A 14,248-nucleotide genomic window follows, 5' to 3' on the forward strand; every position below is an offset into this window, starting at 1 on the left:
GCTTTTTATTTTTACTTCCCTCTACCTAAAAGATTTCAGTTTGTTATAAAGTTGTACAGTTTATAGGTCACATTAAAGGTGAAAAAAAAAAATCTGAAATTATGTATCTTTTCACATCACATAAACCTGACATTTTAACAGGGGTGTATAGACTTTTTATATCCACTATATCTCTAACCCAGAGTACCCGAGAACCTATATGCAGCCCATGCCTCATAGACTATACCTTGGGGTGTTTGCTTTCCAAAATTGGGTCATTTTGCGGGTAATTCCACTGTCCTGGTGCTCCAGGACCTTCAAAGGTGTAATAGGTCGTTAGTAAATTTTATGTGTAGATTATGCTCCCAGAACACCTGACGGTGATCCCTGCATGTTGGACCTCTGTATGTGGCCAGGCTGTGAAAAAGTCTCACACACGTGGTATCGCCATACTCAGGAGGAATGTATTTTAGGGTGTAATTGAAAGTATGCTTATGCTGTGTGTGAGAAATAACTGGTTATTATGAGGTTTGTGTAAAAATTAAAAAATAAATAATTTCTTTATTTTCCCAAGAACTGTGGGAAAAAAATTACAACTTCGAAAAACTTGCTATGCCTCTTACTAAATACCTAATATTCTGTTGGCTTTGCTTGCAGCAGCTTGAGATTGCATGCAGTTGCAGAACCTGTCATCTACTAGTACCCCCAGATCTTTTTGCATCATGGATTCTCCCAGAGGTTCTTCCCCTAGCGAGTCACTTGCATTTGTATTTTTAGCACCCAAATGCATTACTTTACAGTTTTCAACATTAAACCTCATTTTCCATGTAGTTGCCCTTTCAATTATTTTATTTAGGTCTTCTTGTAAGGTTTCCACATCTTGGTGTGAAGTTATTACCCTGCTTAGCTTTGTATCATCATCAAATATTGAGAATTAGCTGTTTAATTATTCATAAATGATAGAGGATGGGGTAAAAAGAATTGGTCCCAGGACAGATACCTGGGGGACCCCACTTACCACACCAGACCATTCCGAGTACTCGCTATTTATCACTACCCTTTGGACCCGCCCCTGTAGCCAGTTCCCTATCCAGGTACATACCATATGGTCCATGCCTACAGACCTCAGTTTGTAAAGTAAGCATTTGTGGGGCAACCGTATCAAATGCCTTCACATATTCAAAATAAACAAAAATAGTACTGGAAAATTCTATGAAAAGAAAATAACCCAGAATACCTGTGAATACTTGGACAGGACTTCTGTAACTTTTCCTCCAAACCTAACTGTTTTCTTTGGTGGAGAACTCAAAAAAACATAAGATTCAGACATTGTATCCTTGCCAAAGATCAGACATTGACTTTTATGACAGCAAACAGACACCTATTGCCCTAAAAAAAAAAAAAAAACAAAAAACAAAAAAACATTAAAGATAAGATTTTAGCATAACATAACGTGCAGAAAGATTACATTTTCTTTTAAAGTCATTGTAAAGCCATGATTTTTTTAAATTAAAATAATAAACAGGTTTATACTTACCTGCTGTGTGCAATGGTATTGCACAGAGCAGCCCGAACCTCCTCTTCTAGGGTCCCCCACTAGCGCTCTTGCCTCCTAATCTTGTGTGACTGCCCCTTAAGCGAGCCACCTGTTATGGGAGCAGACGAGCTAGCTCCCTCCTGAGCCAGGCTGTGTGTGCCAATAAACACACACAGCGAGGCTCAGCCCCATCTCTTGCTCTTTGCTCACAGGAGTTGATTGACAGCAGCAGGAGCGAATGGCTCCCGCTGCTATCAGCAAAGCCTGTGAGCCCAGGAAGAGGGGAGGGAAGACCTGCAGCTGGATCGATAAAGGTAAGTGTTGGAGGGGGTATTGGGGCAACAGGTAGTGCAAGATTTTTTGCCTTATTTATAGGGGAAATGCTGCGCTATCTGGATGTTTAGCATAAGTGCCTTGATGCAACAACACTGAATAAAAAATGTGTTGATGTGCAAACAAAGTCTTTTTAATATAGAATGTGTGATCACAGCATCACAAACCTTATAATCCAAATATGTGTTGAAATGTATAAAGTGCCTCCATGCTGGTAAAATAAATATATAAAGCAGGGCTCAAAATTTCAAGTCCTGAGCTACTAGTCAGGTCTCAAGGGTTGCTCGCCACCAATTGCCCCACCCAACCCTTACCCTGCCCCGTCCCTATTCACACCATCATAAATTATCTCATGAAATGACACTTAAATGTTTTATGCAGAATTAAGTTACAAAAATAGATATTAACAACTTTATCAGTTCCCCTCAGCACAGCCTCACCAGTGCCCATCATTGCAGTGTGACCTGTGCACATCATTGTAGCATGACCTGTGCACATCATTGTAGCATGACCTGTGCCCACCATTGCAGCCTCACCGTGCCCACCATTGCAGCCTCACCGTGCCCAACATTGCAGCCTCACCGTGCCCAACATTGCAGCCTCACCGTGCCCAACATTGCAGCCTCACCGTGCCCAACATTGCAGCCTCACCGTGCCCAACATTGCAGCCTCACCGTGCCCAACATTGCAGCCTCACCGTGCCCAACATTGCAGCCTCACCGTGCCCAACATTGCAGCCTCACCATGCCCAACATTGCAGCCTCTCAGTGCCCCACATTGCAGCCTCTCCGTGCCCCACATTGCAGCCTCACCGTGGCCCACATTGCAGCCTCACCGTGCCCCGAATTGCAGCCTCACCGTGCCCCGAATTGCAGCCTCACCGTGCCCCGAATTGCAGCCTCACTGTGCCCCAAATTTCAGCATCACTGTGCCCCTATTGCAGCCTCACTGTGCCCCAAATTGCAGCATCACTGTGCCCCAAATAGCAGCCTCACAATGCCCCCATTGCAGCCTTGCCAGGGCGGACGGATCATGATGGGTTAGAGGAGAGCCAGGATCGCAGAGCGGTAAAACACGCCATAACAGCTGACATTGAAACTGTCTCCGCTCATTCTCACACAGCCCCGCCTCCTCCTAATCCCGTGCTTGTGATAGACAGAATGCATCCCCGCATTGGACCCACGTTCTATCACAGGTGCGGGGTTAGGAGGAGGCGGGGCTTTGTTAGAATGAGCAGAGCGGAGACAGTTTCAATGTCAGCTGTTACGGCGTGTTTTACCGCTCGATGATCCCCCGGCTCTCCACTCCATGCACTCTTCCACCGGGAGAACGGCTCCCGATCAACTCCGCCCGCCGGTGGTGCTCGCCCCCCCACTCCCAGGCAGCCCAGCTCCTTGCCAGCTCTCATTTTCCACTCGCAAAATGCGAGTAGGCGAGTGGAAAATTTGAGGGCTGTATAAAGTGTTTTCGTGCAAACGCCAAAACATTCATATAAGATAAAAATCAAAAACTTAATGTATCAAATATAGTGATCCAAATACATGCAAAAAAAAATAAAGCGATCCAGTGATCAAAAGTGATAAGTGCACACACAATAAATGTCAACATTTCATATAAATAAATAGTAACATCATTAAATATTGAAGTCCATTCCAAAAATATTCACAGCTTGTACTGGTGATAAAACTTGTGTTCACTCAAGCTCCCCCCTTATGTGTGTACGCTCACCTTAGAGCAGGGGTGTCCAAACTTTTTTCAAAGAGGGCCAGATTTCATCAAGTGAACATGCGTGAGGGCCGACCATTTTTCCAACTTTCTTTGAACCATTAAAATGAAATGCAAATTAAATATTTTATGCAAAGTTTATTGCAAACGGCATACTTTTCATTTCATCACATGGATGACAAATCTAAACAGGTATTAAATCACTCTGCCTTTCATATCTGAAGGCCAGATGAAAAAAAATCCAGGAAGCTGAAATATAGGTCAGGAACATTTTAAACTATATTACATATTATAATAAAGGTTGTCAACTTTTAAGTAAAAAAAATATGAACAGGAACATAACACCAAGTATACATCTTGTGTCCAAATATATTCATAACTGATTTAGACCAACTGACATTAACTGAGATTTTCCAATATATTCATCTCAATTGAGAAAAAAAAAAAACTTGCCTGCAGTAATGTGAGGGGTGAAACTGAGATCTGGACTTCAGCACATAGGCTAGGTCTGGGTCAAAGGCAGTGGTTTTGATGCGCAAAATGTCACGCAGGTGAGAGTCACTTAGTCTTGTCCTCACGCGGTTCTTGTTAAAGTTCATAGCAGAGAATGTCTTCTCACACATATATGTTGAGCCAAACAAGCCCAGCATTTTCTTAGCCAATGTTCAAATCTCTTGAAACTGGCTCTTATCCAGTTGGCGGTAAAAGTTCACAAGAGAGAGCTGTTGGTGACAACTGCGTAACTCGCTGTCACAATGCAGCTCAATGAGCTTGAGCTGCAGCTGATCTGGAGCATTATCTGGGTCAACAGTGAATAGAGAGGAGAAAAGGCTGATCTCCTTTTCAATAGCTGCAAAAGCACCATTTAAACTCCCCAGCCAGAGATGTAATGTCTGCTGCATACCTGCTCATTTGCGCACTGATATTGTCCAGTGGAAAACTGTTCATTATTTCCTGCAACACTGAAAAATGTATAGTATTGGGCTGTGTTTGTGATAACTGCCTTATGAAAAGTTGCAGCTTTGTTCCAAGGCTTTGAGGTGTGAATAAAGTTGGTTCACCGCTGCATCTTTCCCCTGAAGACTCGTGTTCAGAACATTTAGATGTTTTGTTATGTCAACTAGAAACCCCAAATCAGCCAGCCAAATCGGATTCAGATAGTCCTTGCATCGGTTGTCCCTTTGTTTCCAAGAATTCTCCGATTTCCATTCTGAGAGTGTAGAAACGCTGCAGATGTTTAGCAGAGAGAACTTGTTGATGAATGATACAATGGAGTTCAATAGCTTTGCCTCCTTGTTACAGATTAGGGTTGCTAATCCACTTCGTTCACCAGCCATGGCAGGTGCCCCATCAGTAATAATCCCAGTAAGTTTGTTCCAAGGCAGTTTCATGTCGTCTATGGCGGAACTAACAGAAACAAATAAATCTTTTCCTCTTGTTTGGTCCATAAGGCTCTGGAGGTCAAGTAGCTCTTCAGTCACATTCATTTCATCGTCCACCCCTCTCATAAAAATCAGCAACTGAGCTGTGTCGGATAGGTCTGTGCTTTCATCACAGGCTATTAAAAAGAAGTCCAAATCCACTCTTTTGAATGTCAACTGTCTCTTAATATCTGATGAAATCTCTTCAATTCTCCGTGCTACAGTGTTAAGAGCCAGGCAAATGTTGGCAAACTCTTGCTTATTCTCGGGACAGATATTCTCAACCATTTTCATAACGCATTCTTTGATAAAGTCACCCTCAGCAAAAGATTTGAAATTTTTAGCAATTAACGTTGCCACCTCATAGCTCGCCTTTGTGGCATTTGACTCACGGGTTCTTGGGAAAAATCGCTGTTGTGACATTAAAACAGCTTTAAGTTGCTTTAACCTTTTCACTGCAGTCACGCCCTGTTAGCTTGTCGTATGTGCTATGTCGCGACTGGTAGGGTCTCTTGACATTAAATTCCTTATAAACAGCCACAGTCTCTTGGCATATCAGACAAACACAGTGATTCCGTATTTCAGTGAAGAAATATTCCACTCTTCACTTGTCCTCGAAGCGGCGGCCCTCACTGTCAACTTTCCTTCACTTGTTTACAGTCGCCATTTTAGAAATTGACCAGAAGGGGAAGGGATCACGAGAGCGCAGTGCCAGAGGTTTTGGTCTAAGTGTGTTCGTCCGATACACTAAAACACTGTAAGAGGGAAAAGACGTAGACGCAGTTGCTGCTACTGCCAACTCCCGTCTTGACCCCCCCAGGAAGGGAAAAGAGAGTGGGACTATTGCGGTACTCGATTATTAGTAAATAGTGATTGATATAAGGATAAATTAAAAAACTTTGTAAAATTTCAATTTTTTATCAAAAGAAATGATGAAATTACAGTTACAAATACAATTGTAATTACAAACAACATCATCATAAAAGGGAAATACCACACAATCAAACAGTGGATTCCGCAATGTTTGGATGAGAAGTGTGTGTAGAGCTTTAAATCTCGACCGGTTTCGCGGTTCAACACCGCTTCCTCAGTTGGGGGTCCCTTCCCTTTCCTCTCCCATCGTTCCCTCGCCTTTTTTCTTTTCCCTCCCCCTCCTTTCCCACAACCCACCCCTCCCCCCCTTTTTTCCCCTCTTCCCCCCCCCCAATTTTCCCTTCCCTCCCTTCTCCCTTGTTTACTCGGTTTTGGCTTGCTTTCCTTCTCTACACTACCACGGGAGATCCTTCGTATTCTAATGGTAAGGGCACACCCCCCTGGGACCTTACTAGTATTGAGATATCTACAGTTGGCTAATTATATCCTTGTCCATCAGAGGCTGTTTGTCATCCCCTGTATCCGCCGCGGGGGGGACTTTTACTGGGTCCTGCATACCCATGGATACCGCCGTACTGGGTGAGCTTGTCCTTATTTTTACTTCATTTGTACGATGTATTTGATAACTGTTGTAAACAATGCTGCTGCAATGATTTAATGTATATAAACGTATATGCTACAACCATGTTACATCATGTTCTAGATATGCTTCTCCTGAGGAAGCGGTGTTGAACCACGAAACCGGTCGAGATTTAAAGCTCTACACACACTTCTCATCCAAACATTGCGGAATCCACTGTTTGATTGTGTGGTATTTCCCTTTTATGATGATGTTGTTTGTAATTACAATTGTATTTGTAACTGTAATTTTATCATTTCTTTTGATTAAATTTGAAATTTTACAAAGTTTCTTAATTTATCCTTATATCAATCACTATTTACCAATAATCGAGTACCGCAATAGTCCCACTCTCTTTTCCCTTCCTGGGGGGGTCAAGACGGGAGTCGGCAGTAGCAGCAACTGCGTCTACGTCTTTTCCCTCTTATTTTCTTTGATTATGATCCTTGGGATGATGGTACTTATATCCACTATCAATTATATTGTAACTTAGGCCGCGACAGTCTTTTCAGTATACATAGGGTGGATAATACACCCATTTTTTTCCAAGTATCCCTTGGTGGACAGCAACACCAATCGATACTCTTCTTGTCTGTGCCCACATATTCCTTTTATGGTTGGTTATTGACTTATAAGTTTTTGTATCCCTTGTCACCACAACCTAATCTGAGGGTCCTAGGTCACAGTTGAATACAACATGGACGTTTTAGGCACGGATTGGGTAGGCTTTATGTTAAACCTTAAAACTGCCTGCTTGAATGAACACAAAACTGAAGATGACATCCAGACCTTTTTTGTTCGAATGTCAAAACTTCTCAAACGTAAGTCACACTTACATTGGCATATTGAATACTTTAAGCTATATGTTAGTGAGAATATCTGTCCCCTCGGTCTGAGGGGTCAGATATTCCCTACTTTAAAAGAGCCTTCGGTAGACTTCAAGAAAGCTTGGGAGGATATACTAACAAGGAGTAGTCTTGATCTAATAGGACTTCTCATCACTCAATATGCTCGCGACATGACCCTCCTTGATAGCGACATTGAGCGACTCAATGCTGAATACTCTCATTTGACTGATAACACATTGTTTAAAAACAAATGGAAAGAACTTAGGGAACGACTAGAAAGCAAGACATTATTGTCAAGAAACAAATCAAATTTGGGAAAGATAAATCAGCTTTTGCTGAGGGTTTAGCCTACCGTTGGCCCGGTAGGAGCCAGGGTAGACGGGGCCCACCGCGGACCAACAGTAACAGAAATTCCACCACAGATATTGAATCAGACTCTTCCCTTTCCTCTACTGTGTCCTCTTTAAGCACTATTCAACCTAATGCTGCACCTGCACTCAACTCTTCACGCAAGAGACTTCGTTTTGGAGGTAATACACCACCAACGAACTCCAAAAAAGACAAGAAAGGCCCCAAAGGCTCCAGATCCACACGGGCACCCCCAACACAAACCTCTAATGATACCACCACCCCCCTAGAAGGGGCAGTTGGTCACTCAACACTACACGGCACGATCCCTAAAATTCTAAATTCAACAAATATACTAAAATTAATGAGGATGCCATTTTTTTAGACCTGAAGAAACAACAGAGCAACCTAGACACTTACATTCTGAAACCTTCACAACCCCCACAGAATCCCCTTCCCCAAGTCACACCAACCTCAACGTAATAAACCTCACTCCATATACACTGAACGATGACGAAATCTCGTTACTACAATTAGGACTTGGTTTCTGTCCCCTTGATGCGCTCAAGGTTACTGAGACAATTAAAGACCTATACTTATTTGCACGCAACTTGACCTTTAGATTTCTGTATGATAAGGATCGTGTTAATCTCGGCCTGGAGCGTGAGCTCGCGGAGCGTACCAGAGGCTTTTCTATGGAGGAGTTTCGGGCGCTCCGTGACCTCATGCTCCTGTTCGACGAGGGTGACACCGGGGACCCTGTCCTATCCCAGGACAGTGGGTCTCTCGATGACATCCCCCCTAGTGGATCCCATAGGGGGACGTCCCCTTCTGTTACACCTTTACCTAATTTCAAAACCAAAAAGGTATATACTGCGCTATCCTATAAAGTATTCAGTAAAGAAAAAACATGTGTCTGTGAAGACAAGAAATAATTAATGCTGCTGCAACCATAAATGTGAGACAACCTCCACTTCAAAATACTGTACAAAGAAAGGCTGCACTGCTGTTGATTAAGTGAGTGTGATCATGGACCATTTATATGACCATAACATGTGCACCCATGTGTGATAAAAAACAATTCACGATATTAAAAAAAGAATAATAACTGCTGGGACAAACATTAAACTTAATTACCACAAATTTGGAACATATGTGATTATTCTATATCTATGAACAGTCAGATATCCAGTATGTTATGCAACGTCCATACATAAACGTTCCTTTGCTGTAAATGTCTTTCACCAGTAAAAAAGAAGGATTATAAAATGAAACACCACTCTTCTGATGATGTGAAGCATGCAATGTTGTCACCCTGCAGATTGTGATGATAGGGAAATTCCTCCACCAAAAAAACGATCTGCCCCTTACCAGATCTTTTGATCTCTTGTTAAGGAGATCGTAAGTGCAGGTGGCTATATCCCCCAGGCACTGGGTCTCTGTCAGAAGTATGGCTCCAAGGGTCACCTTTCAAGGGGTCCACTAGATGACATACTGGCACTGAATAGATGATTTTTCATTGTTCACTGCATATAATGAGAGTTAGTAACTCAATCCAATTTCCAGAACTGTTCTGTTCAGAACGTGGAACTCCTGGAACTAGTCTAGCTCATGCGTCGCACAATACTCTAACATATATGCTGGTGAGTGCCAATGTTTGTCACCATCAGTGTGTAGCCTCTTGACCTACTCAATCTTTAGTCCCCTTATGGGTGGTGGTTCTTTCAGGTTTCCTTTCTCCCCATTCTCCTTTCTTTTTTCCCCCCATCCTTCCTCCTCCCCCCCCCTTTCTTCTCCCCTTCCTTTCCCCCTCCCCTCCTTTCCCCCCCGGCACCCCCTCCCCCCCTTCTTTCCTTCCTTTTCCCTTACTATTCTTCCCCCCCCCTGTTATATCCCCCCCCTTTACCCCCTTCCTTCCTGCCCCCCCCTTTTTTTTTTTCCTCTTTGCCTAACCTTATCTGCGTTGGGGGTCCCTTCCCTTTCCTACCCTACCCCTTTTTCATGTCCTGCTTGGTGTTCTAATCGACTCCCCTCCTCCCTCCCCCCCTTTTCTTCATCTCTCCCATTGTTCCCTCGCCTTTTTTCTTTCCCTTCCCTCTCCTTTCCCACAACCCACCCCTCCCCCCCTTTTTTCCCCTCTTACCCCCCCCAATTTTCCCTTCCCTCCCTTCTCCCTTGTTTACTTGGTTTTGGCTTACTTTCCTTCTCTACACCACCACGGGAGATCCTTCGTATTCTAATGGTAAGGGCACACCCCCCTGGGACCTTACTAGTATTAAGATATCTACAGTTGGCTAATTATATCCTTGTCCATCAGAGGCTGTTTGTCATCCCCTGTATCCGCCGCGGGGGGGACTTTTACTGGGTCCTGCATACCCATGGATACCGCTGTACTGGGTGAGCTTGTCCTTATTTTTACTTCATTTGTACGATGTATTTGATAACTGTTGTAAACAATGCTGCTGCAATGATTTAACGTATATAAACGTATATGCTAAGTCCATGTTACATCATGTTCTAGATATGCTTCTCCTGAGGAAGCGGTGTTGAACCACGAAACCGGTCGAGATTTAAAGCTCTACACACACTTCTCATCCAAACATTGCGGAATCCACTGTTTGATTGTGTGGTATTTCCCTTTTATGATGATGTTGTTTGTAATTACAATTGTATTTGTAACTGTAATTTTATCATTTCTTTTGATTAAAAAATTGAAATTTTATAAAGTTTTTTAATTTATCCTTAGATCAATCACTATTTACCAATAATCGAGTACCGCAATAGTCCCACTCTCTTTTCTCTTCCTGGGGGGGTCAAGACGGGAGTCGGCAGTAGCAGCAACTGCGTCTACGTCTTTTCACTCTTATTTTCTTTGATTATGATCCTTGGGATGATGGTATTTATATCCACTATCAATTATATTGTAACTTAAGCCGCGATAGTCTTTTCAGAACACTAATACACTGCCCCACAAGAATTATCCTACCTTTTGTGGCTGTGTGTGGTGAAGAGTCTCAGGATTTGGATATATATTTCCTCTTTGGCTCCCAACAAATCCCAGCGCTCCGCTCAGGGTAAGGATGAGCTCAGTTTTTTTTAAATATGTATTTTCTCTTCTTTATCCCTTGAGAAATCTGGCCTTTAACACTTCTGTGGCCCCCAGGCTCCGATCAGGGCAAGGATGAGCTGTGTTTTTTTTTTTTAGTCTCTATGGGCCCCACTTGTAATTTGCCCTTATCTCTTCTGTGGCCCCAGGCTCCAATCAGTGCATGGATGAGCTTTTTTTTTATATTTCTCTCTGGCCCCCACAAGGATGAGCTTTTTTTTTTATATTTCTCTCTGGCCCCTACAAGGATGAGCTCGGTTTTTTAAAATATTATAGTTATATATTCCCTTTATATAACGGTACTTATCTTATCCCCTGGGAAATCCCTGGCGCCTCTCACTGACACTCACAAGGATGACCTCAGGCGTGTTCACAAGTCGACGTGCCTGAGCCTGCTAGGATGCCAACAGCGCACAGCGCTGCAGCCAATCACCACCGCCAATCACAGGCACTGAGTCACTGAGAGCTCTGCAGCGGTGGAAATTACTTGGTGTCTGTTATTGGCGTGGCGCGCTGTCAGCTTCCCAACGGGCTTTGGAACACGCCCCAGCAACACATCCCAGCTTGTCAGTGAGAGGCGCTCAGGATTTCTCATGGGATAATAGAATATATATATTTTTTTTTTTTTAAACCAGGCTCATCCATACCCTGTGTGGAGCTTGGAGGCCACAATAGTGATAAAAGCAAACTGCAAGTGGGGGCAAAATAAAACCGGGCCGCGGGCTGGACTTTGGACATGCCTGGTCTAGGACAATACACTTACCAATAATATCACTTGTTTATCCCTTAACAGGCTCTCTGTTTACATCTCTAATTTTCCCTCTTTCTGTTCCAGAAAACCAGCTTGGTACCCCCCTTATCCCTAAACATTTTATTTAATTTATCTGATTGTACTTCAGTCTTCATTTCTCGTACAATTCTTTCTTATTCGCATGAACTGTCCTCTGGGGATATTATTTATCCAGGATTTATGGTGACAGCTAGTGTTGGGGATATATGAGTTGCGGTCCATGTCCTTAACCACTTCCAGCCCGGCCTATAGCATATTGACGGCCGGGAAGTGGTTGTGTTATCCTGACTTGGCGTCATATGACGTCCAGCAGGATAGCCCCCTAGCGTGCGTCCGAGGGGGCGCACAGCGAGGTGATCAGTGACGGCATGTGTCCCTCGGACACAGCGCTTCCCCGATCATGGTAAACAGCCAATGAATTTGGCTGTTTACCACGTGATCGGCTGTGTCAAAGTTACAGCCGATCACGTCATAACAAACGCGGCAGCATGCTCCATGCGCGCCGCCGGAGGCGTGCAGAGCGGGGATCGAGGCACAGCGAGGTGATCAGTGACGGCATGTGTCCCTTGGACACACCACTTACCCGATCAGGGTAAACAGCCAATAAAATTGGCTGTTTACCACGAGACCGGCTGTGTCCAATCACAGCCGGTCACAAATGTAAACACTGAGGAGCAGTTACTATCTGATCTCTGCTCTCTTCTCACACACCGATCGTGTGAGTCTCCTCACACGATCGGTGTGTGAGGAGAGAGCAGAGATCAGTAAATGAGCTGTCAGTGTATATTGTCTGTATACTGTGCACAACACGGCCCCGCCCCCAATACAGAGGGCCTGTCACACAGCCCAGCCCATCAATCAGCCCATCTGTCAATCAGCCCATCTGTCAATCAGCCCATCTGTCAATCAGCCCATCTGTCAATCAATCAGCCCATCGGTCAATCAATCAGCCCATCGGTCAATCAATCAGCCCATCGGTCAATCAATCAGCCCATCGGTCAATCAATCAGCCCATCGGTCAATCATCTGTCACAGGCCCACCCCCATCGGTACCGCCATTGATACCGCCACACAGGCAACCAGTACCGCCATCGGTACCACCGCCAGTCTCGCCATCAGGCCCACCAATAGTACCGCCATCATGTCCACCATCTATACCACCACACAGGCCCTTAACACAGGCCTGCTACCAGTATCGCCATCAGTACCGCCACCAGGCCCGCCATCGATACTGCCACCCATACAGTCATCGGTACTGCCACCACCCATACCGCCATCGGTACCACCACACAGGCCCGCCACTAATACCACATCACTACCACCAGCAGTACCATTACATAGGCCCGCCAAAAAGCACTACCATAATGTCGCAAAGGGTTTACACACCTGAGGAGCATATGCCATTCTTACCATGTCGGATGATGAGAGCAGCGGAGAGCTCCCATCATCCAATTCTGGTTCGGAATACGAGCCAGTGGAGGATAGTTTATCAGAGTCTGAGTCCGCAGAGGAAACCGTCCCTCCCAAAGGAATGAGATCAGGACCAAGATCAGGAGATATGCCCACCATCAGGAGATCTGCCCACCCCTAGCAGCGCCAGACCCTAGGAAGAGGAGCCCAGTACAAGTACTGGAATCACACGCCCAACCCGAAGAACCCAGCCCCAGTCCTACCCTCCCGATGCCCTGGCAAACCCTTATGGTTGCCTTCCAACTCAGGATCCGCTATCATCCCCTCTTTCACTGCACAGCCAGGTGTGCAGCCCGATACTACAAATTTTTCTCAGTTCGATTATTTTTCCCACAAGATTTGCTGCAGAATATGGTGGATCAAACTAATCTGTACGCATCCCAATTTATTGCTGCCAACCCCGATTCTTCCTACGCCCGCATATTCCAGTTGCGACGCCTAACACTGGACGAATTTAAATTGTTTTTGGGCCTTACCTTTAATATGGGGCTTACAAAAAAGAATGAAGTCCATGCATATTGGTCCACCAACCCCATCCAACACATGCCCATATATTCTGCTGTCATGTCCAGGACAAGATATGACATGATTATGCGTTTTCTCCACTTCAATGATAATTCACAGTGCCCTCCCCAAGATCATCCCGACGACAAATTGTACAAATCAATTCCTTTTCCCAGCGATTTAGAGACGTTTTTATGCCACACCAAAAAATGTGTGTGGACGAGTTCCACATACATTTCACTGGCCGACTGCACTTCAAGCAGTATATACCAAGCAAGAGAGCCAGGTATGGGCTGAAATACAATAAATTATGTGATTGAGCCACTGGATACGTCTTCACATTCCGGATCTACGAAGGCAAAGACTCCCAGCTCCAGCCCCATGATTTTCCCACATATATTGGAACCAGTGGGAAAATTGTCTGTGAGCTGGCATGCCCCTTGTTCGAAAAAGGATACCATTTATATGTCGACAACTATTATACCAGCCTGCCCCTTTTTCGTCACCTTTATAGTAAAAAAAAACCCCGGCCTGCGGTACTTTAAAAAAAAAAAAACACGGAAGGGATTTCCATAAAATCTGTTGACAAAAAAAATAGCAAAACAGAGAATCGGTATTCATGAGGAACGAGGAGGTGTTGACCATGAAGTGGAGGGACAAGAAAGATGTCCACTTCCTCTCTACCATCCACAATG

General features: G+C 44.4%; 1 protein-coding gene across 4 annotated transcripts in view; it reads right to left on the reverse strand.

Moving 5' to 3' along the window:
- RRN3 (RRN3 homolog, RNA polymerase I transcription factor) overlaps window positions 1-14,248 on the reverse strand; it is a 1,085,194-nt gene that overhangs the window by 959,087 nt on the left and 111,859 nt on the right. For all 4 annotated transcript variants that reach the window (XM_073591180.1, XM_073591181.1, XM_073591179.1 and 1 more), the window contains exon 2: window positions 1,217-1,368. In XM_073591180.1, the coding sequence (XP_073447281.1) occupies window positions 1,217-1,309 (93 nt within the window). In that variant the 5' untranslated portion in view covers window positions 1,310-1,368. The remainder of the gene's footprint in view (window positions 1-1,216; window positions 1,369-14,248) is intronic.

Source organism: Aquarana catesbeiana, linkage group LG06 (genome assembly GCF_042186555.1).
Source record: "Aquarana catesbeiana isolate 2022-GZ linkage group LG06, ASM4218655v1, whole genome shotgun sequence".
Classification (NCBI taxonomy): domain Eukaryota; kingdom Metazoa; phylum Chordata; class Amphibia; order Anura; family Ranidae; genus Aquarana; species Aquarana catesbeiana.